Source organism: Petaurus breviceps, unplaced genomic scaffold (genome assembly GCF_028583685.1).
Source record: "Petaurus breviceps papuanus isolate PSGF00001 unplaced genomic scaffold, PetGlider_PUasm1.0 224, whole genome shotgun sequence".
Lineage (NCBI taxonomy): Eukaryota > Metazoa > Chordata > Mammalia > Diprotodontia > Petauridae > Petaurus > Petaurus breviceps.
In genome coordinates this window covers 8,030,593-8,057,758 of record NW_027185887.1, presented here as the reverse complement: position 1 = coordinate 8,057,758, position 27,166 = coordinate 8,030,593, and the positions used below count along the sequence as shown (strand labels likewise).

The 27,166-nt window shown below is 39.9% G+C and overlaps 1 protein-coding gene across 3 annotated transcripts in view; it reads right to left on the bottom strand.

Annotated features, from left to right (window-relative positions):
• Positions 1-16,166: 16,166 nt before the first annotated feature.
• Positions 16,167-27,166, bottom strand: part of NFATC1 (nuclear factor of activated T cells 1) — a 212,402-nt gene continuing 201,402 nt past the window's right edge. For all 3 annotated transcript variants that reach the window (XM_069095005.1, XM_069095007.1, XM_069095006.1), the window contains exon 10: positions 16,167-18,112. In XM_069095005.1, coding sequence (XP_068951106.1) covers positions 18,063-18,112 — 50 coding nt within the window. In that variant the 3' untranslated portion in view covers positions 16,167-18,062. The remainder of the gene's footprint in view (positions 18,113-27,166) is intronic.

The window sequence follows — 27,166 nt, the reverse complement described above, 5'->3', positions numbered from 1 at the left end:
ATGCTTTTTATATGATTGCTCTACTTTTCTTCAGTTTTAACTATTAGCTAACTATTAGCTATTTTTTCTTTCCTTTCCAATCCAAGGTCTGTTATTATTTGTGGGGGGAAAATTCAGCAAGATATGAGTTGAATAACTCCACCATCTCTCTTTCATCCATTGATCCCACCATTGATCCCTTCTAACTAACCACATAAGAAAAACCAAGTAGATGAAGAATGCCCATTGTCCCAACTGAACAGACAGCACATAAAGCTAATCCATCAATACACACATCTTGGACAGACCTTGAACATGAGTTGATCTTGGAATTAAACAGAAGAAGGAAAAGAGATTGAATACTTTTGAAAAATTACACCAAACTTTCAATGATTCTGAGCTTTTCCCTGGAACAAAGAAGTAATCCTTGTAATCTTTATTCCAGGGAAGACTAGGATTACTCCTTCTTTGTACCAGGGAAAATCTTAGAATCATTGAATGCTCTGTGTAATTTTTTGAAAGTATTCAATTTCTTTTCCTGATTTTAAATAACAATATTCTTCCAGTAATGCTACATGGCCACAAGTCATGGAATATCACAGTCTTCCAAGGATTAAAATTAAATATCACATAATAGGCAATGCAAAGCACAGTGGTGTCAAACTCTAATAGAAATGGGACCACTAAACCAGACATAAGCATATTAACTTCAAAAACCACATATTAATATTATCTATATTCTATTGAGTTTTTAATTATTTTGCAAAATATTCCCCAATCATACTTTAATTTGATCTAGGATACATTTGGGGGTGTCACGGACTGCATGCAGACTGTGGGTCTTGTGTTTGACACCTCTGATGGCCAGGAATAGACTGCAACATACAACCAAAGAAAAATTATGGAAACAGCATAAGAAATGTCATCAGTGAGATGAATGACCAGTTAGGCTGGTGAGAGTGTGAAGGATAATCAATGGACAATCAGAAGATCTAGTTTCAAATTCTTCCTCTGTCATTATCTGTATGACCTTGGGCAAATTACTTAAGCTCTCTGATCTTCATATGTAAAGTGAGACAATTGGACTATGTAGCCTTCCTGCTCTAAAGCTATGATCTTATGACACTCTTCATAGTAACTCAAGGCCAAGAGAAAGGTCCCTTATACATTGGATGGATACCATTGTGGATAATTTATACCAGGAAACCAGACAACAATGGCCTCTATAATCCCTTCAAACTTTTAATCTATGAATCTCAATGTTACTATAATACTATTGCATAGCTATTTAAAACCAGGAAGAGCTGGGTTCAAATCCTTCCTCTGCCAAATACTGGCCATGTTACTTTAGGCAAGTCACTTAGTTTTCTAAGAAACTCTTCAAGACTACAAATTACAAAAAGGTGATCACCTGAGCTGGAAGAAGGATTTTCCTCACTTGAAAAGTTCTCTATATTTCTATGGATCAGTAATGAAATCACAAGTTTCAGTCTTTATTCCTATAATACTCTCAGTATTCTGTTCAGTTGTTTCTGACTCTTTGTGATCCCACTTGGAGTTTTCTCAGCAGAGATATTGGAGTGGCTTGCCATTTCCTTCTCCAGTACATTTTACAGATGAAGAAACTGAGGTAAAAGGGTGAAGTGACTTGCCCAGGGTCACAGAGCAAATAAGTGTATGAGGCTGGATTTGAACTCAGGAAGGACTCCTGGTGCAGGATTTTTGAGAGAACATGGATAATAGTCATGCAATATGGGTGTGGATGTTGCTAGGTTACAATCTGCATCATTGGAAGGGGAGCAGCATTTATTAACTGCCTACTACATACCAATCATTGCACGAAGTACTTTATAAATATTCTCTTATTTGATCCTTACAACAATCCTGAGAGGTGGATGCTATCATTGCCCCCATTTTACAGTTGAGAAAACTGAGGCAGACACTGGTTAAATAACTTCCTTAGGTCACATAGCTATAAAGTGTCTGAGGCCAAATTAGAACCTGTATCATTTTGATTTCAAGACCATAGCTCTATCTACTGCTCCACTAGCTGCCTCTGGAGAAGGGGTGGGCAGGGCAGGGAAGGGAAGGGATTACCCACATCTGTAGACATTAGATTTCCTTGCTAGTCTCAGCTCATTCTGGGTTTTAACATTGCTGACACTCTTAGATATCTATGTCATGCTATTGTATTTATTTTCTATTGCCCCTACTAGTTGCCTTCTTTTCTATTTATCTTTTCTGACATCCAAGTTGGCCAATAAATACTCAGACCTTTACACAACTCTTTATCTTTGTCCTCACTAAGATATTTTCTCTTTATGACTTCAGAATTTCACTTTTGAGACACCCATTGCTCCTGGGCTTAATTCTCTAAGAGAATTTTAGGTCCTGGGATTTCACCTGCAATTTTTTTGAAGGCTTTGAAATCTGTTCTCCAAAAATCATGTCAGACTGTCCAAATGAACCTTCACTATCACAAATTCTAAGACAGAATAATCATTTCCTTTCATTTTTATATCAGTAACCAGTTTTTCCTCAGTGCTGAGAATCATTTCAGCAGTGCAGTTTCCCCTCATTATCTCCTTCACCTTTTGAAAGATGAAATTACTATTTAGGCAAGCCAAGACATTATTAGCAATTCCTGTTAATTGCATCCCTAGCCAGGAGCTTGTTATTCCTATATTTTAAGCTGACTAAGAAACCAAAATCCTCTTCTCAGGTGCCACCTTCTTAACCAATTATTCACTTTCCAGATATGTTTTTCTCTTCTGGAGCCCATGCCTTCAATCAGTGGCAATGTTGGAAACACTACCTGTGACCCTAAGGTCTTCAGTTTCTTGCCCAAATCTCCTCTGTCCTTAGTGGTACCGTGTTTCCCCGATAATAAGACCTATCCCGAAAATAAGCCCTCCCCTTACTGTGTAAGATTCCTCTAAAATAAGCCCTCCCCCGAAAATAAGCCCTATTGAGATTGCTACTGTAGTGAAGGTGATCCCCTGCGCTACACGATACATTACGGTACCCTCTGTATGCACTGTCCCACCCCACCCCCCCGGGTGAAACGCACGCCGCGCTCCGAGCTGCATCCAATCAGAGCTGCAGCAGTGAGCGCATCATCCTGTTCTTCCTCAGTGATTTGCTTATTGAATAAAGGTACATTTTTTTGTTCACATTTACCTGCTTATTAAAATTGCTGTCAATGTTCATTAAAATAAGCCCTCCCCTGAAAATAAGCCCTCTGGTGTTTTTCTGTCCAAAAAAATTAATAAGACAGTGTCTTATTATCGGGGAAACAAGGTAAGTGCATTGGAGTCTGTGGGTCAGACCAAAAGGCTCTCTGTCCTATCCCACAATATTATTGTCAGCTGCTTCAGTACCCCTCAGCAGGGAGGTGTCAGCAACCACTTCCTGTCTCTTTTTCCTCTGACCTTTACTGGACAAGAGATGCCTGAAGGTCTCTATTATCATTTCTGGGAGGAAAAAATGTTGGCTTTTTCTTCACAGGGGCCAGTTTTCTCTTCTCCAGGAAGAATTTTTGCCTATTATTTAGCTATAATATTTAGTGACCTTTCTCCTCTATGTCATACTACCTATTGACCTACTAATGCAAATCAAGATTTCCCTCTTCTTCTTTGGGACTTTTTTCTTCTGGTTTTATTTTTTAATATTGAGGCCCTTTTCCCATTTCCCCCTCCTGAATTCTTCCTCTTCTTTTTTTTTTAAAGGAGCGCCTCATTCTTTCTTATAATCTACATACAATGGAGCTCTTTGGGAACTTTTGTCTTCTCTTAGAGGAAGGAGAATAGGTTGAATTGTGAACATAATTAAAATTTACTTGGTTGTGGCAGAAACGAAATAGCATGAGTTCTATATAGGTTACTGCAAAATTGTCTCTGTTTATACTTACTTCCTTGAAGTAAAATATTTAGTCCTGTCATTTTTCCTAGTTGCTTTATGCTTACCCAAGAAGTATGAAGCATACCAAAGTACCTGAGTGTGTATGTGTGTGTATGTGAAAGAAGCGGGAGAGAGAGAGAGACAGAAGAAGAAGGAGAGGGAGAAAGAATTTCTTTCTTTCTTTTTTTTGCAGGACATTGGGGTTAAGTAACTTGTCCAAAGTCACATGGCTTGTAAGTGTCTGAGGCCACATTTGAACTCAGGTCCTCCTGACTCCAGAGCCAGTGCTCTATTCACTCTGCCACCTAGCCACCCCCTATGGGAGAGAGAATTTCTTAAGCACTTGCTATGTGGCAGTCACTGTGCTAAGTGCTGAGGAGACAACTAAAACAAAACAAGACAATCCCTGCCCTCAAGAAGCTTACTTTCTAATGAGGGAAACCACATAAAGAAGTATCGGAAAGTAGAAGGATAGATGGTATCTAAGCAGGGTCATGGCTAGGAGACTATAGGTAATGATAACTGGTGGTCTGGTTGTTGGCAAGATAAGGCAAAAGGGGCACTAGGGGTGATGGTCAGAGAGCAGAGGCATGGTCACGAGACTGCAGGAAGTAGTAGTGGCCCGTGACAAATGGCTTCAAGGATCTACCAGTAAAAACCAGACTCCAAGGATGTTGGAAAGATTCTTTCTGGAGGCTCCATTCTTAGGAAAGAAGATGGACAAGAATCACACAAAATGAGACCACATGGAAGGGTTTCAATCTGTACCAGGGAAAGACATACCCACATCAATGAAATCCCAGATCCATTGAAATATGTATGTGCATAATGCCAGTTGATCTGAATTTCCTATTGCTTTCATGTGTATCTATGTTTGTGTGATTATTCTAAACATATCAGTTGATAGTGGTCTACATGCCCAGGCTATGTAGTATGGGGGTGTATGGGGTGTTTAGGGAGGACTAGCACCTCCAGTGTGAAAGCTTGCCAAGCCCTTTTCAGGGCTGCTCATCCACCTTTGGTGCCCACCTTGCACCCAACTCTCACCTGTGACTCTAAGGAGCTGTAGGATGTGCAGTATCCACATCCTGGTAAAACCATCTTGGCAGATAGGGTAAACCAGGTTGAGTGTAAGCTGATGGGCCTCAAACCCATTGGTGAGTTAGGGGGATATTTACCCCAAGCATTTGAAGAATTCTCCTGGCAGAATTGGGGGATAAGAGCAATTTGTTCCAATGGCCATGAAGGCAGTTGAGGCAGGTACTATGGAGTCCTTAGAGCTTGGTCAGACATTGAAGTTGCCAAGATCATCCACTGCATCCCAAGTCAATGCAAATCATCTTGATTTTTGTCCTGCCACTGAACTTTGATGACTCTGAAAGAGAGAGTGAGGATGATGAGTGTGTAACTTTGCCTCACTTAAATCCAATCAAGGCATCACCCATGATGTCATTGGTTTTCTTTGAACGTGATAGACAAACAACAGCAATAACATACCCAGGACCCAAAATGAAATAGACACATAAGAAATCTGATATCAGCAAATTAGGTGCTTTTGTAAGTAACATTACAGGCTACATCTCACCGTGTAGGCAGGATACTTACATAGGCTTTCCATTCTTGAAAAGCACCATGATGACATGAGGAAATATGGGAAGGCCTTGGGAAAAAGTCAGCCCGCTAAAGCTGCTGTGGGCTGAGGGACTTTCGGGAGCCTGCTGGCAAGACTAGGTTGACATGTATATAGAAGTGTCCCTTGAAGTGCGGTAGTTGTAGTCTCACTGGTTGGTCTAGTCTTGGGCAAAGTATGTTTGCTATCTTTGAAAGACTTAGGAACTCTGATCAACACAGTGGAAGCAACCACAGATCAAGGACTCATAATGAAACACACTATTTCCCCTTTCCCCTGAGAGAGAGGTGACTGAATGCAAACTGAAATTTGCATGTATACAAACACACATATGCATGTATATTATACATACTGCATATGCATATGTCACATATGCAGATACATACATATATACACCTATATGTGTATACATAGAACATGATGCCTGAGCAGTGTTTAGAAGGAAGAGAAGGATTCTGTGAGGCAGAGGTGAGAAGACAGTGGAAGTACATTCTAGTCATCAGGGATAGCCTAATACAAAGATAGAAGATGGAGAATCATGAGGAATAGAGAGAAGGCCAGTGACTAATGAACTGAATTTAACTGAATAAGAGAAGGGATGTTTCATGTTTAGGTTTGAAAGAACATGTATGCAACCATTTGTTTATATGTCTGGGTGTGGGTATGTTTCCATGCTTTGTCCCTGTGTGACCTTAAATAGGTGACTTCACCTTTTGGGCTCTTGATTTCTTAATCTGCAAAATAAGATTGGATTAGGTGTTCTCTATGGGACTTCCAGTTCTAGAATTCCATATGTTGTGAATGTTACTTTTTAGTGGCAAAAAACAGAAAGGTTTTGATCATGTGGATAGCAACACAGAGGTCAATTTGCAAACTGAGGAGACGGGGGGGGGGGAGAACACCTAATCCAAGGTTATTTTGCGGATTAGAAAAAGAGAGAGAGAGAGAGAGAGAGAGAGAGAGAGAGAATTCTGTTCTGGCTTTCTCAGAAGTCAACACAAAAAAACCTCCTTTTGTTCTTAACTTGTAGTATGCTTCCCTTGGTGCCACTGTGATAAACAGAAAGCTGACCTTACAGAGCCTTTGTATGACCCAATCTGGTTTCAGACTTCATGCCCAAGAGACAAGGGGATTCCAGGAAAGAGCTGAGTACAGTATATCAACTGTCCTGTGATATCAGAGACTACATCTTGTCAAGTGGAAAACCTCGGGCAAAAATTTTGTCACTTCATACACCTTGGTTGGAACATCCCCTAGAAATCTAGTCATACTCCCAACTCTAGGATTAGCCAGTCCCTTAGTGTGTTTCTTGTCAGAGAAGACAATAAATACTGCCATCCACACCCACACCAGATCAAGGAAAAAAAAAACTTGGAACCTAGTTTTTGACTAGTCAATTTCATTGGTCCTAGTTAAAGAGCATATAAGGGCCAATCCTAATCAAAATTTTAAAATTTGTTTTTGTTGCTTATACCTTCCCAATTACATATCTTCTTGTTCCATCAGAAAAAAGTACTCTTATTTTTCTTCTCTATTAACATCTGCTTTCAAGAAAGAATGAACTTATGATTCACACTGAAATGTAAATGACATATATACAACATGTATGTAACAATTTGTGTATTATCCCTCCCATGGGCAGTTACATTTTGACAGGTATCAAAGTTTTCAGAGTGGAATTTCATGCATCATCTAGGAAGTGAGAAAGGTACATTTTGTGACTACCAACCTACATACTGCTGTCATCACTGTCCATATGTGTGATGACTGTCTACTCAACCTATGTTCAAGTCCAGACCTACAGCTCAGGATTCAATAGTCGTGAAGAATTCTGGAGTGTGCTATATATCTGATAAAATTTGAGGTGAACCAGGAATGAATCTATATATGGGCTGTCACTGATCATTGCCTCAAGAAACAAAATACATATGTGACTGTTAAGTCAGAAAATCTTTTGAAATTAAAAAAATTGGTGAGGACCTCTGAAAAATGTGCATACTCCAAATCATAGTCATATTGTTTAAATGAGTGATGAGATTCCCAGTGTCCCAGTTCCATAGCTCTTACTTAGGTTTCTGATATCAAAAGTATTGAAAAGATTCACCTTCAAATCCCCAAAGCATTTATTAGGTATCTGAAAAAAATGTGTGTGCATACACACACAACACATATATGTACAGATACACACATATGTCTAGGTATGTATTGTATCTATACATAGATACATACACGTGTGTGTGTATCCCTGAATATCTATCTATATCTCTATCTATGGAAAAGAGAGAAGGACAATTACTAATAGAGTGAATTGCACTGAATATGAGAGGGGGCATTTCATGTTGTGATTTGAAAGAGTTTGTGTATGTGTTTGTGTGTGAAAGAGGGAGAGAGATATCTATCTATCCATTTATCTATTGATAGGTAGATGGCTAGATAGACAGATAGATATAGGATGAGACCTGTGATTTCATATATTATAAGGAGCTACTAGTAAGGAAATTCCCTCTACCAATGTAGATCAAGACCTGCTCTGGGACAGCTAGGTAATCCAGTAGGTAGAGCACAGCCCTAGAGTCAGGAGGACCTGAGTTCAAACATGACCTCAGATACATACTAGCTGTGTGACCCTGGGTAAGTCACTTAACCCCATTGCCTAAAAAAAAAAAAAAAACACAACACATCGACCTGCTCTTAGATTTTTAAATAATTGCCTGAGGTATTTTGATGTTAAGTGACTTGATCTGAGTCACACAATCAATATGTGTCAGAGGTAGGGCTTGGGCTTGGGTCTCAGGCCAAGTCTCTGTCTGCTATGCCATGTTGCCTCTCATATCTACATATAGGGATAAGAACAGGGAATTGACATGTGATTTTTTACAAAAGAATTATTCTGAACTTAACACTCCTGCCCCAAACATTTCCTTATACAAAGCACAATTAAAAGAGAGAGGATTATACATGATGCATAGTCAAGGAAAACAAATTCCCTCACCAGCTGTATCTGAAAATGCATGTTTCATTCTGTACTGTGAATCTTCTCTGTGAGGAGGTAGGTAGCATGTTTCATCATTGGTCCATTAGAATTGTGATTGGTCATTGCCTTGACTGGAGTTTTTAAATCTTTCAATGTCTTTTTTTTTTTCTTAAGGAGTTATTATTACTGTATACTATTTCTGTTCAGTTCACTCTTCATTAGCTCATATAAGTGCTTCTAGCTTTCTCTGAAATCATCTTTTTTTGTGATTTCTTACAATATAATAATATTCCATTACATCTATATAACATAATTTGTCTAGTCATTCCCCAGTAGAGCCCCTTCTAATTTCCAGTTTGTTGTTATAAGGAGAAAAAGAGCTACTATAAGTATTTTTGTACACATAGGTGTTTTTCTTCTTTCTTTGGTCTCTTTGGGGATATAGGTCTAGTGGTCCTACGGTATTTAGTGAATTTTAATGGGTCAAATGGTATTTAGTGAATTTGAATGTATAGTTCCAAATAACTTTCAAAAATGGCTGGACCAATTTATAGCCCTGAATATGCTGAAAAAAACCTCTATCCTATCACCCTTATATCCAATGTTAGCTCTTGTTTGGGTTAGATATTATTTAACCATATTAAGGAACAATTCATTTATTCCTATTCATTTTAATGTTTGATTTTTAACAGAAATGACTGTTGAATTTTATCAAAAACTCTGGATTAGAGTTTGTGCTTGGGTAAGCCTCTGTTCCTTTCCATCCTCTTGGATGGTGAAAACAGACCCTGCTTGATCATGGATGCTCTAGTTAAGATTAGACATTTCCCTTCCTCTAGAATTTCTAGTTTTCACTCAGTCTCCCAGTGATTCATTTTAGGTTTTGTCTCTGCCCCTTTCCCTTCTCCCCCTTAAATAGGAGCCAATGCTCTATTCCTTATGACTCTGATAGGACCCAATGAGGAAGAAAGGAGACGTTAATAACTTGTTCAGGGGAGAAACAGAAATAGGGCAAAAAAAGAAGAGTGGGGGGCACACTAATTCTTTCTATGATAGTAGACAAAGTCAGAGAATGAAATTCACCCATAAGACAAGAAATAGGCACTGCAGTTGCCATAAGTAAGATTTAAATCTTGAATCTTTGTTCAATCAATCACACAGATAGTAAATTCCTGGATTTGAAGGCAGGTCCTCCTGACCTTCACCCAGTACTCTCTCTGTTTACCTAGATAGCTACTCAGTAAGGTATTATTGATTGTGTTGTTAGCAGTACCCCAGTAAGATCCTAGGTGCTTCGTTTCCCAGGTCCTGTCCTGAACTTTTCTTGGACCTGGACTGCTTGAGTCTTGTGCTGGGTGCTAGTTTGGTCCTGGCTCTTGCTACAGATTCAGGATGTTTGAGCATTGAACCTTTTGTTTATCCCTGCTTAGACCCTCCACAAGTTTTTATTAGTCTTCTTGTGCAGTCCTGGACTGGATGGAAGAGCTTATAATCATGACTCTGGTTTTCTTTGATAATTGTTCTTCTGATGCATTTTTTAGAACTTCACTGGGATGTCTCTGGGGAATCTGGGTTCCCCAACACTTCACGGGTGGGGAACCTGTGACCTTGAGGCCACAAGTGGCCCTCTGGGTCCTCAAGTACAGCCCTTTGACTAAATCCCAACTTCACAGAACAAATCCCCTTAATATTTTTTCTATAAAACTTGGACTCCATCAAAAGGTCACCCAAGGACCTAGAAGGTTCCCCACCCCTGCTATATCCTAACATCTTGCCATCTTAACTGGAAGTCATTACACCTGTGATTTCATTGACAGAGGGAACTCCCAGCTAAAGAAGCTTCCTCTAGTAATGCTGGTCACTGCCTCTCTGCACCTTATGAATTTAGAGAATGAAAGAAGATAGCTGACTTGCCCAGGATCACACAGCCAGGACATCTTATAGGTGAGGTTTTACATGCATACATCAATGTGTATATATGTATGTATGTATGTATGCATGCATGTGATATAAGCATTACATAGCATTGGAAATCTGCCATTACAAGGATGAGTTTTTAATGAAACAACAGAAATGAAAGGCTATTTCTCCCATGGAGATTTTTTTTAAAGCAATTGGGGTTAAGTAACTTGCTCAAGGTTACACGTCCAGTTGTTTTGTGTGGGTGTTAAGTATCTGAGGCTGGAACCAATCCCGGGTCTCCCGACTCTGGGGCTGGCGCTCCTACTCACTGCACCACCTGACCACCCCTCTCCCACAGAGTTTTAAGATTGGGTGTTCTTGCTTTTGGGACAACAGTTTCTCTGAGAGTCCTCAGATGAAAGAACTGTATTTATCCCAGATTCTAATTTTCCTATTCCTGGAGCTGCAGTTTGCTTTGAATTGGTTGGATTGCAAGGGGGAGTGGTAATAAGGTCAGCACAACCTACAACTGTGGGGCTGATTTCTGATAGTTCTGAAGGCTATGGAAATGCCAATTCAGTCTTTTCAAGTATTGTGCATCTCCATCATAGGATATTCACTCATGTGGTAGGAAATCTTGAGGAGGAACACTCTAGCAAGTCAGTCGAGTAAACACTGGCTGCTCAGCCTTGGATGATGATGGGTGAAGGGGGGGGGTGTACGGGGAGTGTAGGGAATAACTGGGCAGATTTTCCCCCATTAGACACATTACATATTTTAATGCTGCAAGCTCAGCAGTTGCAGAATATGTGGTGAGGGCTGAGCATATCAGAATCACTTAATTTGGCCTATCCCACATAACTGGTTAGTCGTTGTCCTTTGGGATCAAAGAAGACCAAAGTGAAGACATTATATTGGGTCAAGGTACAGTGTGTCCAACTGTGACTGATCAGACCAACATGAGCTTGAAAGGCTGTACCCTAGGTTGGGCACGAATAGTCACACATGAACACTTGGAGTGGAGATGTCTCTAAATTTGTGCATCTCATGTTTCCTTTGATTTACTTCAGTTCTGCTTTGCTTATAGAGCACAGTGCGTTCTTTGACACAGGCACACCATGCTGGGCAGTCCTTTGCCAGTGTCTCCCATGTCATGCACGATTCCAAAGTTCTTCAGAAAAACTTTAAGAGTGTCCCTGTATCACTTCTTCTGACTTCCATGTGAGTGCTTGCCTTGTGTAAACTCTCTGTAAAATGGTCTTTTAGGAAAACATACTTTTGGCATTTAAACCATGGCCAGCCCATCGGAGTTGCGCTCTTTGCAGTTGAGTTTGAATGCTTGGCAGTTTAGTTCGAGCAAGGACCTTAGTGTCTGGTATCTTATCTTGCCAGGGGATCTTCAGAATCTTCCTAAGACAATTTAAATGGAAGCGATTCAGTTTCCTGACATTGCACTGGTAGACTGTCCAGGTTTCTCAGGCATGCAACAATGAGGTCAGCACCACGGCTCTGCAGACCTTCAGTTTGGTAGACAGTCTAACACCTCTTCTTTCCCATATTCTTCAGAGCCTCCCAAACACTGAGCCAGCTCTGGCAATGCATGTGTCAACCTCATTATCAATGCGTACATCCATGGAGAGTATGCTGCCAAGGTAAGTGAATTATCCATAGCATTCAAAATACACTTAGCAGGTTTGGTAATAACAGGAATTCTGTAATGAAGGCAGAACCATTTGGGAAACTGAAGAAACAGAAATGGGGGAGAAAAAAAAGAGTATTGGAGAGTCACACCAATTCTGTCTATAACAGTCAAAATCAGGGTCTGTAATTCACCCGTGACACGAGAACTAGGCCCTGAAGTTGCCATAAGCAAGATTTACATCCTGAATCCTCATCCAATCCATTAATCAGTAAACATGCATTACAAGTCCACTGTGTGCCGAGCACTGTGCACTAGGGACACAAAAAGAGACAAAAGACAGTGGCTGCCCTCAAGGAACTTACAGTCTAATGGGGAAAACAACATCATGCAGACAAGTACATACGAAGCAAGCGATAGAAGGATAAATCGGAAATAATTTATAAAGGAACTCAAATTAAAAGGGGTTGGGGAAGGCTTCCTGCAAAAAGTGGGATTTTAGTTGGGACTTAAGGGAAGCCAGGGATGTCAGCGGTCAGAGAGGAGGAGGGAGAGTGTTCCAGGTTTGAGCTGCAGCCAGAGAAAATGCCAGGAGCTGAGAGATGGAGTGTCCTGGTACATTTCCAGATGTGAAATTTGCTCATTTAAACACCACTAAAACATGATCTTACTGTGCCCCACCCTTTTTCTTCTTTTCTTAAAATGGAGGGGTTGTTAGAGCTTAGAGTGGTTTAATAAATAAATCCATTAACCTGAGACTGTTGCTGATTTGGGGTCATATGAGCTGGGTTCCAGTTCCACCTGTTTGGCCATTAAATCACCTAACTTCACAGGGGCTCCAGTTCCTCTTCTGTAAAATGGGGTTGGACTAGACAGCCTTTGCCAATTCTAGAATTATGGCTCAATGTTGCATAAGAGAACACTTAGCCATCTACAAAAGCAAAGCCTGAATTACCCTTTTCAGAGAGGATCTTAAAAAGTTCAGACGTGAAAACTGCTGGGGTCACAGAGAGGGAAGAACACAAGGCAAAATTACTAATGGCTTCTCCAGTTCAGTCAGATTCAAAGAATAGGATGAAACACCCAGTGACTATGACTTTGGTACAAGGTTGTAATCTCCACTCTGCCATTAACTAGAGTTAACTTTCTTACTTTGAGCAAATCACACAATCCCATTCTGAGTCTCAGTTTCCTCACATGTACAGAAAGGACCCTGCAACTCTAGTGTGTGGAAAAGATTCTAAGCTTTTTGTGAGGTCTAGGGAAGAAGGGGAATGGAGGAAATGCCAGCCTGCTGATCTTCCTCAGAAGTGAAGAAATCATCCCGTGTGAAAGGTCTATAGTGTAATTTGTGTGAAAAGTGTTTCACACATAGGTGAACCTGGCATTCCTTGTTTGAATTCAGTGAGGAGTTTGATTTCTTTTTCTGCCAAAGTTTTTTCCAGTTACTTAACTGTGATACGTGGAGTAACCTAACAGGTTGTCATTTGGGAGCTCCAGGGGCACCTTCCAAGTGTCTTAAACTGCAGATTTCCTCAAAGGTTTCATTTTGCTGAGGGAATCCAGAACAGTGAGAGAAAGAGAGAGACAGAGACAGAGACAGATAAAGAAAAAGAGACAGAGAGGAAAGAGAAGAGAGACACAGAAAAGAAAAATAGAGGTGACAGGGAGAGACAGACAGAGACAGAAAGCCCATAGCACATAGGGGATTTGCTTTTGGTTTTGATTATGAGTGAATATTAAGTAATCCTAGAATTCATTGATTTTCCGTTGACATAAAGAACCCTGAACAAAAGTTATTTATTATGGTTTCATTGGGATTTGTTTAACAACCCAGTTGTGCTATTGTTGTTCATTTGGGTCTGACTCTGTGACCCCATTCACGATTTTCTTGTTTTGTTTTGTTTTGCTTTTTGGAGGGGGAAGGCAGGGCAATTGGGGTTAAGTGACTTCTCCAAAGTCACACGGCTATGACTCCAGGGCCAGTGTTCCATTCACTGAGCCACCTAGCCACCCCATCTGAGATTCTAATTCTGGATCTGTGATCTTGTGACTTATGAAAAAACTAACCCAAAAGATGCATGAAACTAAGAAATAGGTTAAGGCAAAACCATATAGAAATAGCAAGAGTGGTAATGGTATCTTGGAGAGTTGCCTGGCCTTGGAGTAATTTAGAACTGGTTTCTAGTATCCCCTGGGAATGGTTTCATAATCTTAGGCAAATCATTTATTTCTCCTTTCTGGGCGTCAGTTTCCTCAGCTGTCAAATAAACATCTTGTACTCTATGGTTTTTCAGGTATCTTTCAGATCTAATGATCAGTGATGGTGTCAAGCATGTAGAATCTAAGATTCACTTTCTAAATTTGAAATCATATTTCAGAAACATAGAATGCTAATATTGACCTGTCTGAAAGAAAAGATTTAAAAGAAACAAATGACCCCTCCCCACACCCAGTCAAACCCACTTTCAAACAGTTTCCACCCTGTTCTTCATTGTTAGGAAAAGAAACTACAGTTCCCCATATGTGAGTTCTGAACCCACCTCAGTGATATTGGTCTATTCTCAAATACCATGAGCAGATGAGAAGATAATGAGTTTGTCTTGGCAAGGAATTGTGGGAATCTTCCTGAATTTGTTTACCTCAATCTCTTTCTCTACTGTGCCCCATAGGACTTCAGCCCTTTGGGGGCACTTTTGCTTCTAGAATTATAGGGTTCTGTTATGTTTCAGTAGGCACTGGAGTTTGGGTTGGTGCCTTCAGAGAGTTCCCTAAGTATAATGCCTAGCAGTACCAGGCGCTCAATGAATTGGTTATAATGTAAGAGAGTAGAGCTCATGAAAATGCAGTGTTCCACCCTGACCTCTTCATGGTGTACACTCCTCTGCATCTTCTCTGCTGATGACTTCTCTTCACGCTGAGGACCAGACCCTCCATGGAGTTGCTGATTTTACTTTGCGTAGTGGCAAATACAGGGATAGCTCAGTGAATATTTGTGATTTCATTGAAGCCCTATGGCCAAAAATGATCCTAAGCTACTTGTTGCCACAGAATCTCTTCTCTAACAGCAATATTCTCCTGGTGCTGCCTGTGAACCTTGGAATGCCATCCACCATGTCAGGGGTATCAAAATTGGAGGTAGCCCAAAGGGCAATGGAAAAGACAAATGGCAGACATAAGTAGTCTGCTGCATGTGGCCAAATGATTGGGGATCAAGAAGTTGTGTCAAAGAAATCATTTAAGACTTGTATAATGAGTACGACACGAGTACCATTGAGGAAAGAAACAGAGGAGGAACCCCAGTACCTTGGCTGTATCCACTGTGGGGAATTCATATAGAGACAAGAATAGCCCAGGATCAGGTGTGGGGAGACTAGACACTACAACTTAGAATCCTTGGACTGACGCTTTCTTGTGACTGGTTCCCAGGACTCTTGATTTTCACTAAAAAGTGAGAGGAAAGAAGTAAAATCCTGTAGTTGACCAATGATTAGAAATAATAATTACTGGTGAGGTGTTCACATTTCATACTTCACTTGGAAACAGCCATGTAATATCTACCTAGCCAAAGCTTAAAGTTGGAGGAGGCATGGAGGATGGGGGTGAGGGAGGGGTTGAGGCTAGCTTCAAGAAGCAGAGAAATATCTGACAAAGAAGATGTGATATTTTTAAGCCTGAGAGTGATATTGTGAAAGCATTGCTGGATTGCATGTGTGCATGTGTGTGGTCAAAGCCTCACCCAGCATACTCCTGAAAGCAAAAATACTTGGCATAAGTCAAAGTTCTGCTATTCCTTTACCGATGAAGCCCCAAGTGGATCACATCTAAGAACTTTATCATACATATATTTCTTTCCTTGGCAGCAATTTCTTCTCAATATAGAGAGAAGAGAAAGGCAACAAATCTCTTGGCAAAGGCCATTCAATTCCATATTAAAATGATCATATTGGCAGATTGCAGTAGGTTGCAAACTATGGGGCTTTTGAAAGGACTTCTGAAACATACACACACATACACAAGAGACAATGTTTACCATAAGAAATAGCTTCTTTCCAGGATGCTAGAAGGAAGAAAAAAGTAGAATTTTTCAAGAGGAAATGAACCACTTTTGGACTAACATCCAGCAAAAAAGAATAATAATATGTATATAATAGATTGCTTTATTGGATCTAATTTCTAACTACAAAGATAGCTTACATAACTATCCAAGTTTTCACTTTAAAATGGCAGTCTACAGAACATGTTTCATGCAACTCTTATGATGCTAAGTACTGGGTAAATAACTGGGAGTAAACAGGTAGGGAACAATATAGCTTGCTAGCAGGAGCAGTAACTACCCAATATGTACACACAGCCATATTCTATTCTCAGCTCTTCACAGTTATGTGCAAATGTTACAAATATGGCTTTGGGGTTCTCTATTTTTTTCAAGAAAAGTAAGACATAATTATACAGAAGAATATGCGAAAAGGTGATTCTTTCTGCAAGACAGTTCTTCCATTTGATGACACTGCATTTAAGTAAGTAGTAATTTACAACGTCCACCTGAGGGTGTAATACAGGCATGTTCCATAAGGGGGCATTGATTCCTAAGGCACAATATTAAGGTTAAACATTTGTTAATTAAGCCATGCTTTTTTTGGGAGGGGGGTTGTTATATGAAATAATAGGTCACTGCTAGTAATAATGTGGAATAAGCTTTTCATTGTACAAAATGCAGTAATAATAAAGGCTAAACTAACCTATTAGGTGCTCCATTAACATGAACTAATTTGAAAACATCCTATACAGCTCTGCATATTAAAACATTGTTTTTGGTAATATCTTTCTTTCATGAAGCAGAGAGTTATAAGGCTTCTGTGGAATAATAATCTTATAATTGAACAAATATTTTACACTCTTTTGTAATGGTATTTACACTTATTTTCATCTTTTGCCATTTGGTAAAGAACATGTTCTCGGTATGCATCTTTCCTGGCTTTCTAAAGTGCTTGTTTAACTGCATGAGGCAAGAAAAATGCATATCTGTTGGTGGGCTGATGGCCCCTAACAGATGTAGCTGAAAAGTTAGATTTGGACTCTGAAATGCATCTCTTAAAATGGATACCGGTTATTGCTAAACTTGATGCCCTTGCTGGGCTTGAAGGCTGACAATCACCAACTTGATTATTTGTTATACATAAATATATGTCTTATAGATGTATGTACATGCAAACGCAAAATCTATCATGTAATAGATAGATATCAATGTTTCGTCTGTCAATCTATTTTGTGCTATTTAATAACTGACTTGTGCTATGTTTGAAGCTAGATTAAAATAAAAATCTTAGCATGCTACGATTAACAATCCTATGGTTTACTAGCACAGGAAAAAAAAGGCTATGATCAAAGAGCTGAGATGACAAACTGGAAGGATTCTGAAATGCACTGAATAAGGCAAGAAATCATCAATGACAGCAGAGGAAAAGTTGAAACACATTCAGAAAACTTCATAGGCTCTCTCCCACCACCTCTTATGGGCGGTGTTCTTTTGATTTAGAAAAGGATTAAGCATAACAATGAAATCTTTGATAGTTTTTACTCCTACAAATACTCATATGGTAGCAAATTCAAAGCCTACTAAGATGCTCTGATGCCATGATCTGGTAAAATAAGGCACTTCCAGTATCGAATTCCAGCCGTGCCAAAAAGATTAAGCCTGGGTCCAACCTATCATTCTGTTGTATCCCCATTTCTTCCCATAAAAGGTGCCACCACACAGCTTTTTCCTCCACATATATCCTCCCCCTTTTTTCTTGAGATGACTTTGTTTTTCTCCAGAATATCTTTCACTGATGGAGTCAAAGAGCTACTTTTTTTTTTTTTTTACATATGATAGAAATCTTCAGCTCCCAGCCTTCGGTAAAGTTGGAAGATCCAAGTGGTACCAGGTAATGTATTCAGTTCATTCAGTTAAAAGTCTCTTGATGCAGAAGCTGACCTGCCAGCTGCAGAGAAACCATGTGGTTTCTAAACTAGTTCCAATATTGCAAAGCAAGCTATGCATGGACGTTGGTGCTGGAGAGGTCGTTTCTTATTATTTCATTTACTACAAGAGAAAAAAAGGGAGGAGAATTATTAAGATGAAGCAGTTAGCAACCCATATAGATTGAAATGCCAAAGGAACACATCTGCTGTAGTTTCAATATATGCTCTATGTGTGAAATGTATGTCACAGAGTTAATGAAAACAACACGATTCTGACCTTTTAAAGCCCATTTACCCTGTTTAGCCAGGACATGCAAAACATTCAACTTACTGGAAATTCAGCTCAGCAGATTAAAGTTAGAAATGGAGACTTATCCTAGAACCAGAGTCTTTAAGTTGATTTAGCTTTCCCAGTCCTCCCCCCTAACCCCTGCCCCCACCCATCAATTCCCCTTACCCCTGTAGAATGTGAGTCTCTTTGCAGGGTCAAAGATGTTTTCAATTTTTGTCTTTTTATCCCCAGCACACAGCAGAGTGCCGAATCTGTAGCAAGTGTGTATGTAATGTTTATGAAATCAAATAGTCCATAACTCAGTTGTTAATTGGCCCTTTTGACATTGCAATGGCATGTACAAAGTAGATGTGCCGGGCGCTAAGCTTGATGGTTGGAAGATGAAATGCTACTTCTGCAGGACAGGAACACACATGTTGATTTTCCGCTCTGTAATACAGAGAGGTTTCATAAAGCATGGTGGTGGCGTGTGTGTGTGCGTGCGTGCGTACGTGTGAATTTCAAACCATCAACTTCTTTTCTATGCCTGTCGGCCCATTAATTGTATTTATAAACAAGTACTCTCTTGTCTTCTTTACGTGTCACATCACATAGGCCAAGTGTGTTGTGCCCCATTCCTTGTTCCTGAAGACTGAGGTTAGAAGGAGCAAAAGAGCCATCTTGTCATCATTGGAAGAGAAAGAAAACATTCATCTATTTCTCAGTATCAGGAATGTGATGGTCAGACTGACACTAAGTGGCTTTCTTTACTCCCGCCTCTTCTTTCATTCTCTTATTTCCCTGTAGATTGTCAAGCTGCACAGTTTCCCACACTCAAATGATGTCCATTTATCAGCTTGTGATTTTTGGCAGATGGACAGGAAATGACTGAACCTGGCAAAGGCCAGCTCTACTGAACTGCACAACATCCCCTCTCTTTCCACCCCACGTCCAGTTACCACCAGTCAGGCGATTTGCTCTAAGATAGGAAAAATGCCATCAGTACCACTGTCATTGCTTCTAATTTTCCTAACATTATTTGGAGGTGGGGAGCCCATGTGTACGTCATGGAACTGCCCAAATTTCCCTTTGCCCATGGGCTGGAGTGCACGGCTATCCAGATAAACCTCATGTGTTTTCTGCAGAGGCCCTGGGCTGTCTAAAGTCAACTTCCTGGAGCAATTAGTTGCTGAATACTTCATCACCACCAGCCCCAATACTCCCTCCCTATCCCTTTCAACTCCCTGCCACTTGTAAAAGAATAACAATAATAATATGTGCACAGGAGAGTCAGGAATTGCATCAAATGATACAGCTAACTGTGGCAGCTCACTGGCACCATTTTGTAATTCTGAATTCCTCCTAGAAAGACCTGGACTCCACTGATTCATTTACAAGGTAATAAGAATCAATGAAGCCAACCTTCTTAGCTACTTGCCTGTCCTAAATGCTTACTCTGAGCAAATTGTCATTTGCAAAAATGTATTCAAGTAGCAATCTACTTTATTAAGAACAGTAGATCCGGGGCGACTAGTGGCTCAGTGAATAGAGTACCGGCCCTGGAGTCAGGAGGACCTGAGTTCAAATCCAGCCTCAGACACTTAACACAAAACTAGCTGTGTGACCTTGGGCAAGTCACTTAACCCCAATTGCCCTACCTTCCCTCCTCCAAAAAAAAAAAAAGGCAAAAAAAAAAAAAAAGAACAGTAGATCTTTGTTTCATAGACTAGGGACCTGAAACACATCGAGTCAGGGAACAGATCAAGATCTGTGGGTCCCAATCTCTAGCCACCAGAGCGGCTCTTTGCATTCATTTATTCATTCTTTCTAAGCACCAGATCTATCCTAGGGACTTCCTGGAGACCTGGTTGACTTCCAGAAATACTAAAGGTGACAAAAAAATGCAGATATAAATAGGTGAATTCTTCAGAGCATAATCCACTAGAAAGGATTCAGGCCAGCAACCTCCACACTGGGCCACTTCCATACTCTGATGAAAAGGCCAAAGAACTCACAAGTTAGTGTTCAACTTCAATGTATCCACGTGAAAGCAAAAATAAAAGCAATGTCCCTGCTCCTCTTCTGTGAAGCACTTGTCTGTGTGTGTTTACTTAAAAACTATCCCCTGAATAATCATTCTCTTAACTAACCACCTCTGATTATGTTTATTAAACTCCTTTCTTAATAGTCTGCTACATGATTCAGGAATGTAATAAACAATGAAAACACAACTTGAGATCATTTTTGAAATGTTACTTCATTTTTCTTCCTCTGTCTTACTTATATTTACATACAAATGTGTCCTGTTTATATTTGATGAGTAATTTGTATTTCCAAAGACCACCATTTCTGGGGTTCAACTCCTATATCCCTGGAGTTCACATCTTGAGTATTTTCTCAGTGAACAAAAGCTTTATCTGTTTGGGGCAAGGAGGTGAGGTGCATTATGGTGTAATGAGGATTTCTCTGTACCAATACCAATGTATTTGCCACATTTGGCAAAGGTCTATTCTTTATCAGCAGAAAAGCTAGGTCTTTGATGATGGGGAACAAAGTTAGTGAGAAAAGAAGAATTAGAATTACAGATAGGGAAATTACCTTATCACAAATAAGCCTGAATCTATGAAAGTGGAAAGAATCCCTGGGAGAACCTATTAATCCCTAAAGTTCCCTTCAATGAAAATGTTTTAACAACACAATAGATTTTCACTTGTTTGGGATGGCGGTACTATCTAAATCTTGCCTGAAAGTGCAGGAACAAACTTTTGGGTTCTCTTCCAAGTCTATCACTCTAAGAATCTCTGTCATCTTTTCCTTTCATGATTTAGGACACTTTAACTTCAAATTGAAACCTTATTCTAGTAAGATCAGAGGTTGAAAGGAAGAGAGAGACATGCTGGAGGTGAATGGCATGGGAGATGGAAGGAAAGCAATTGGCAGATCAGGTGCCAAAATCTTAGTCTTGTTAAATAACTAAGCAGTGATGTATATACTGTGGGGGATGGAGGGTGGGAATAACATCTGCTTGAAAAGATGAAAGGGGAAGAACCATCAGAAGTGGGCTTCCCCTTGCTGCCCACCGATGCACCTGAACCTAGAAGGGAATACCCTTAAGTGGGTGTGAGTGGGGAAAAATCATTCAGCATGTCACTGTGCAGTCTACGTCCTCCCAGGGACTGTGACATGCCACAGTGTGGGATCCTCTGTGACTAGTGACTGAACCCACTTTCTCACCATCCATCTCTGTCCAGTAGTATTCCCACTGAGAACCCTGGGAAGGCAAGGGCTCCTTAGAAGAAGGATGGTGTGTAGTTTCCAAAGCCTTTTGATTCTGATGGAATGAGGTCAAAAGCCATTTCTGCCCAGAACTGCTTAATTCCTCACCATCACAATCTGGATTTAGAATGCCGGCCTGGACATGGCCAACCTGTTTGAGCAACAGGACCACAGGAGACCCACAAGCCATTTTTGCCCTTGATTCTCCTTACCATTATTTCTAATTTACTTCATGGGATCAAGGGGCACATGTGGAGCTGCCAGAAGTCACTACAAACTGAGTGCCAAATACATTTGATGAGCATGGCCTCAGCAAGCCTCTGATCTTCTCCAGAACCATAAGCCTTAAGAGGTGCATGCTGACTTATTGATTGATGATGGAGTGATAAACCTACTAACATCCTCAGAAGGAAAGTATGATCATGAACACCTTTCACAGATGGAACAAAGACAGAAACAGACAACTGAGGGATGAGATCACAGCTAAACTGAGAGGAAAGTCCATGGTTCCCATAATCTTGAATTCTTGCTCTGGAAACTGGTCTGGATTACCCTTCTATAAGAGGGCTGTTTGGACTCCATGCATGTAATTACCACTTGATGTTCTTATTTAGTTTTGTTGTGTCTTGGGGTGGGGGTGAGGAGGGTGGTGGGTGGTGGGGGAAGAGGTGGTTTTCTCTTTTTTGATATGGTTGCTCTTATAGTTGACACCTACAGTTTCCCACAATGTCTACTATCTACTGATACTTTCCATCTTATTATTCAGCCTTTCCACTGACACAAAATAAAAATACATAGTACTGAGAATTGCAGGTAACATGTGACCCTCTGTACCTGTCAGAAGCCTGAAAGAGGAACCTTCCCTTTGCTTAACATCAGATGCCACTGTAACAGGATGTGGTGAGCTGTTATACCACAATTTAATTTAATAAGGAGGATCTTTTTCCCTTATATTTAACTTTTCTCTAAAATGCCCTTGCAATGGAAACTATTTTTTTCTTTCTAAAAACTAAGGTCACTGTGTGTGGTGGTTTGAATTCCCACTTTAAACTGGGATGTTAAAGGCACACAGAGACCATACACACATATGATTTCTAAACCTATGAGGATGTGTACTTTATGAGGCATTTTGGCCATTTCTTTTAGTAGCTTGGGGGGGGGGAAGCAGAATCCTACCTTTTCTTAATTTCTCTCTCTTTACTACATATTTGTACTTACCAGATGGATTTTTTAAATGTTCTTTTTTTTTCTTCACTACCCATAGAGATCTTTTAATCATACAGAAAAATGTACTGTCCAAGTCTACCAACTAGTTGGTCATGAGCTAACCATCTCTCTCTCCTCCCACAGAATTTTGACTTTAAGTTGACTGATTTCCCTAAAATTGATGGCCATTTTGAAAAAGTCCTGTTATAACTGTGTTTTAATGAAATATCCACAATTCATCTTGTGGATTTTTACTAGCTTTTTTCTATCACTATAAGAGAGGGCAAGAGGAATCCAAAGGCAGCTTTAGAGTTCAACATTCATTGGAAATATTTTGCTGACTAATGTGTCTCTCAGTGCTTACCTTCTCCACAAAGGCTCCCCTATTTCTCTAGACCCTTGGTTATGGAAAATGATTTAATGGTTCCCATTTTATTTATATAACTAAGGTATGGCTGCATTATTTATTTATTAACATTTACAAAGCCCTTTATTGGAAGTAATAATAGCTGATATTTATATCATGCTTTAAGGTATGCAAAGTACTTTAAGTGTATTACATCACTTGAGCTTTATAACAACCCTGTGAGGTAGGTAGTGCAAGAATTATTATCTTCCTCATACAGATGTGGAAACTGAGGTTCAGAGTGATCAACTGCCCATGGTCACATAGCTCAGAGTTGCCAGGGGCAAGATTCAAAACCACATTCTCCTAATTCCAAGTCTACCACCTCTATACATTACTTTCTCTGCTTCACCTTTTTCAAAATGATTTCATTTACATCTCATGAGATCTTTATAGCTGCTCGGTGAAGTCAACATTGTAGGTATTACTCTTTCTAGTATGTAGATGATGAAACTGAGTTCAGGGATGTTAAGTGGCTCCCCAGAGTTACACAGCTAGTAAGTGAAAATCAGGTCTAGAACCTAAGTCATCTGCCTCCTGCTTGAATATTCTGTCTACCACATCATACTACCATCAGTCTCATTAGATTTGCTGTTCTAAGTATCTTTAAAGCAGGGATTCTTAAACTGGGGTCCATGAACTTGGTTAAAAAAAATTGAGGGGCAGCTAGGTAGCACAGCAAATAGAGCACCGGCCCAGGATGACCTGAGTTCAAATCCGGCTTCAGACACTTAACACAAAAGCTAGCCATGTGACCTTGGACAAGTCTCTTAATCCTTAATCTTAACTGCCCTACCTTCCCCCCCTCCAAAAAGCAAAAAAGAAAAAAAAATTAATTGAGAATCATATTCTGGTGTAATTTCTTTCCTTTGTAATTTTGTGTCCTTTATTTTAGATATTTAAAAACTTGATTCTGAGAAGGGGTCCACCAGACTGCCAAAGGGTCCACGACACAAACAAAGGTTAAGAACCCCTAGTTTAAAGGCAGTCCACTGGTAAACACAGTCCTTATACTGAATTAGAGATGTTAAGTGTTTTGGTTTTTCTTTTTACAGGACTGATAAAAAAAAAGTTGCAAAGTTTAGCCAGAAGTGGTCTCTTTGACAGTAAATAATGATATGTCAATAGATGGTGTTATGGAGATAAGTGAATAACACTGATTACTCCTACACATGGCATTTAGTGCTTCCTCATCCATCCCCTCTCTTTCTAATCACATCTATCACCTCCTCACATTCAGCCTTCAGAAGTTCCTTTGTCTCTCCCTGTCCTGGCTATTTTCACCTATAGGTCATTCAAGACAGCACTGAGAGTTTGGTGTCTCTGGAGTGAAAATAAAAAGGGTTGTAGGATTATATTTATTGTCACATTCCTTTCCTACTGCACACTCCACTTCTTTCTTTCCTTTAAAAAAAAATATGGTATCCTCCTGCTCTGGTCAGCCAATTCACCTGCACAAGCTTGGCGCATGTATAGAAGATTCCTTTATAAATAAGGTTTAAAATAGAGAGAGAGAGAGAGAGGACAAACAACCAAAGAAACCACACAAACCCACGCACTGATCATTTATTTTCCATTTTACACACACACACTCGCGCGCACACACACACACACAACAAGAAATGTCAGCATTTCTTTTGCTTTAAAAATAGTGAAATGAGTTGTGAGCTTGTCAAAGATATCACTACAGATAAAGATGCCAGAGAACTGCTGACAAGGTAGGTCAGCTGTTCCCACACAAAGCCAGCTCTTTTTTTTTTTCAGCTAAAGAATCATAGATGAAATGGAAAGAACCTTAGAGATCACCAAGTCCCAAACCCTCATCTTATAGATGAGTAAACTGAGACCCACAGAGGTGAAACAGTTTGTCTGAAGGTGACACAGGAAGCACCAGAGACACAAGTTTCAAACCCTAGTCCTTTGGCTCTATTAGAATTCAGTACTTTTCAATTTGATCCTTTCATTCAGAAGTCTCAAGTGCAATGAGGCAATTGTAATTGTTTTGTATCAAGAAGTTTGGGTTGGGGGGGAGGAGTGCAGGGAGGAAAGGGCAGTAATACTTCTAAAGGATATGCTTCTGACCTGGAAGCAGCATGCTACAGCTGAAAAAATTTTGGCTCCAGAGTGTGAGGACTGAGATTCAAATCCTATTTAATTAATACATGTGTGTCCTTGGCCAAGTCACTTAACCCCCTTCAGGCTCTGTTTCCTCTGCCATAAAATGAGAAAGTTAAACTAGAAAGTCAACACTAGATCCCAACTCTAGCACCGTGATTCTGTGACATAAACTTCCCACACCAACTTTTCTTCCAATGCAGTTGATTTTCATTTAAAAGTGAGATTCCAAAGCAATATCTTTGGTGCTATTCATGAAGCAAATGACATGTGAAATGTCATCCTGTTAGGATTTCTGGACCCAGTTTATTGTGGTTTCTATTGTATATAGCTTATCTTTCCAGTTTCAAGTAAACCTTTATCATAAACTGTTCTACTTCTGACTCTAAGTCAATAAGATGGTAATGTATGCTTTAATGTTAAAGGAGCAATACTAAGGACTATTAACTTCAATTGAGACAGGAAAGAATTTCCATAGAAAAAACACCCAAGTTAGATTAAGTTATATCTCACAAACATTAATAAGAAACAGGATGTTAACAACTATAAAAAATTTTAAAGGTGTAAGAAACAGTAACCACTAAGAATGGAAGAAACCATAACATTAAATACATACTTTTATAGAATATATTTTCTCAGTTATAAAAGTAGCCAGACTTAATACTTAAGGAGAACACAGCAACCCTATATAACACTAAATCAATGGTATCACAATTTTATCATCTATCTATCTACCTCCCTCCTTCAAGTGCTCCCCTATCGAATCACCTAAATCCTCCCCAAATGGAGGCTAAAAAGAAACAAACTCTGAAATGGGAGAATAAAGTTCAGTTAACCCTAGCGATCCTGGAATCTCACTTCGGTAAACCCAATCTGGCTAGATCCAGAGTTCCAAAGGCAAAAGACAGGGAGTTGGCATTGACTGATGAATTCAGAAAATGCCTACCTTTTCTAGATTGCACTAACATCTCAAGGGCTACAAACAAGGAGAGGTGATTCCTGAGTGCTGTGACATGAACAATCTCACTGCCTAATATGTGGGTACATGTGCTCAGGCAGGTCTGCAATTTTCAACGGTGAATGTGTGTCAGGAAGATGCTTACAGGGACAGTGTCAGCACAAAGTGTTGACTGACAAGGCAGGGGGCTGACACCTTCCCACCTTTTTATTTTAAACATAGCACAGCTGTAAAGCATGGAGGAAACATTCAGGCTATCAAAAAAAAATTTGAATGTTCTGACAACTTTACTTCTTAAAAAAGATTGAGATTCATGTACCAGCATGACTGGTGGGGGAGAAAACACAAGTCACAAAGAAGTATGTGTTCAGTGGAAGGGATGATGCAGATTTAGATATGGTTGCTATTAATTTCAGTCAAAAGATATTTTTACAAAGCAGCCTGGACTTCCTATGGATGTTTCCTGACAGCATTAAATGTGTAAGCTCTCAGGGCAGCTAGGTGGCACAGTGAATAGAGCACTGGCCCTGAAATCAGGAGGACCCGAGTTCAAATCCGACCTCAGACACTTAACACAAAACTAGTCATGTGATCTTGGGCAAGTCACTTAACCCCAACTGCCCTGCCTTCCCCCCTGCAAAACAAACAAATAAATAAATAAAAATGAAAAATGGAATGTAAGCTCTCCCATTAGATTGTGAGCTCCCTGAAGGCAGGGACTGTTCCTGCCATTCTTTGCATCCCCAGAGCCTAAGCACATAGTATATGCAAAATAAACATTTGTTGACTGATTAATAAAATGACATGTTAGTTGAGTTCATTTGGGTCTGTGCTTATATTGTTACACACGCAGCTGTGTGCACAAGTAGCACATTCAGTCCAGGTTTAATTGGCAGCAGCTTACATGAAAGTAAGTGGGAGTTGCTTTTGTGTAAGAAAGGAA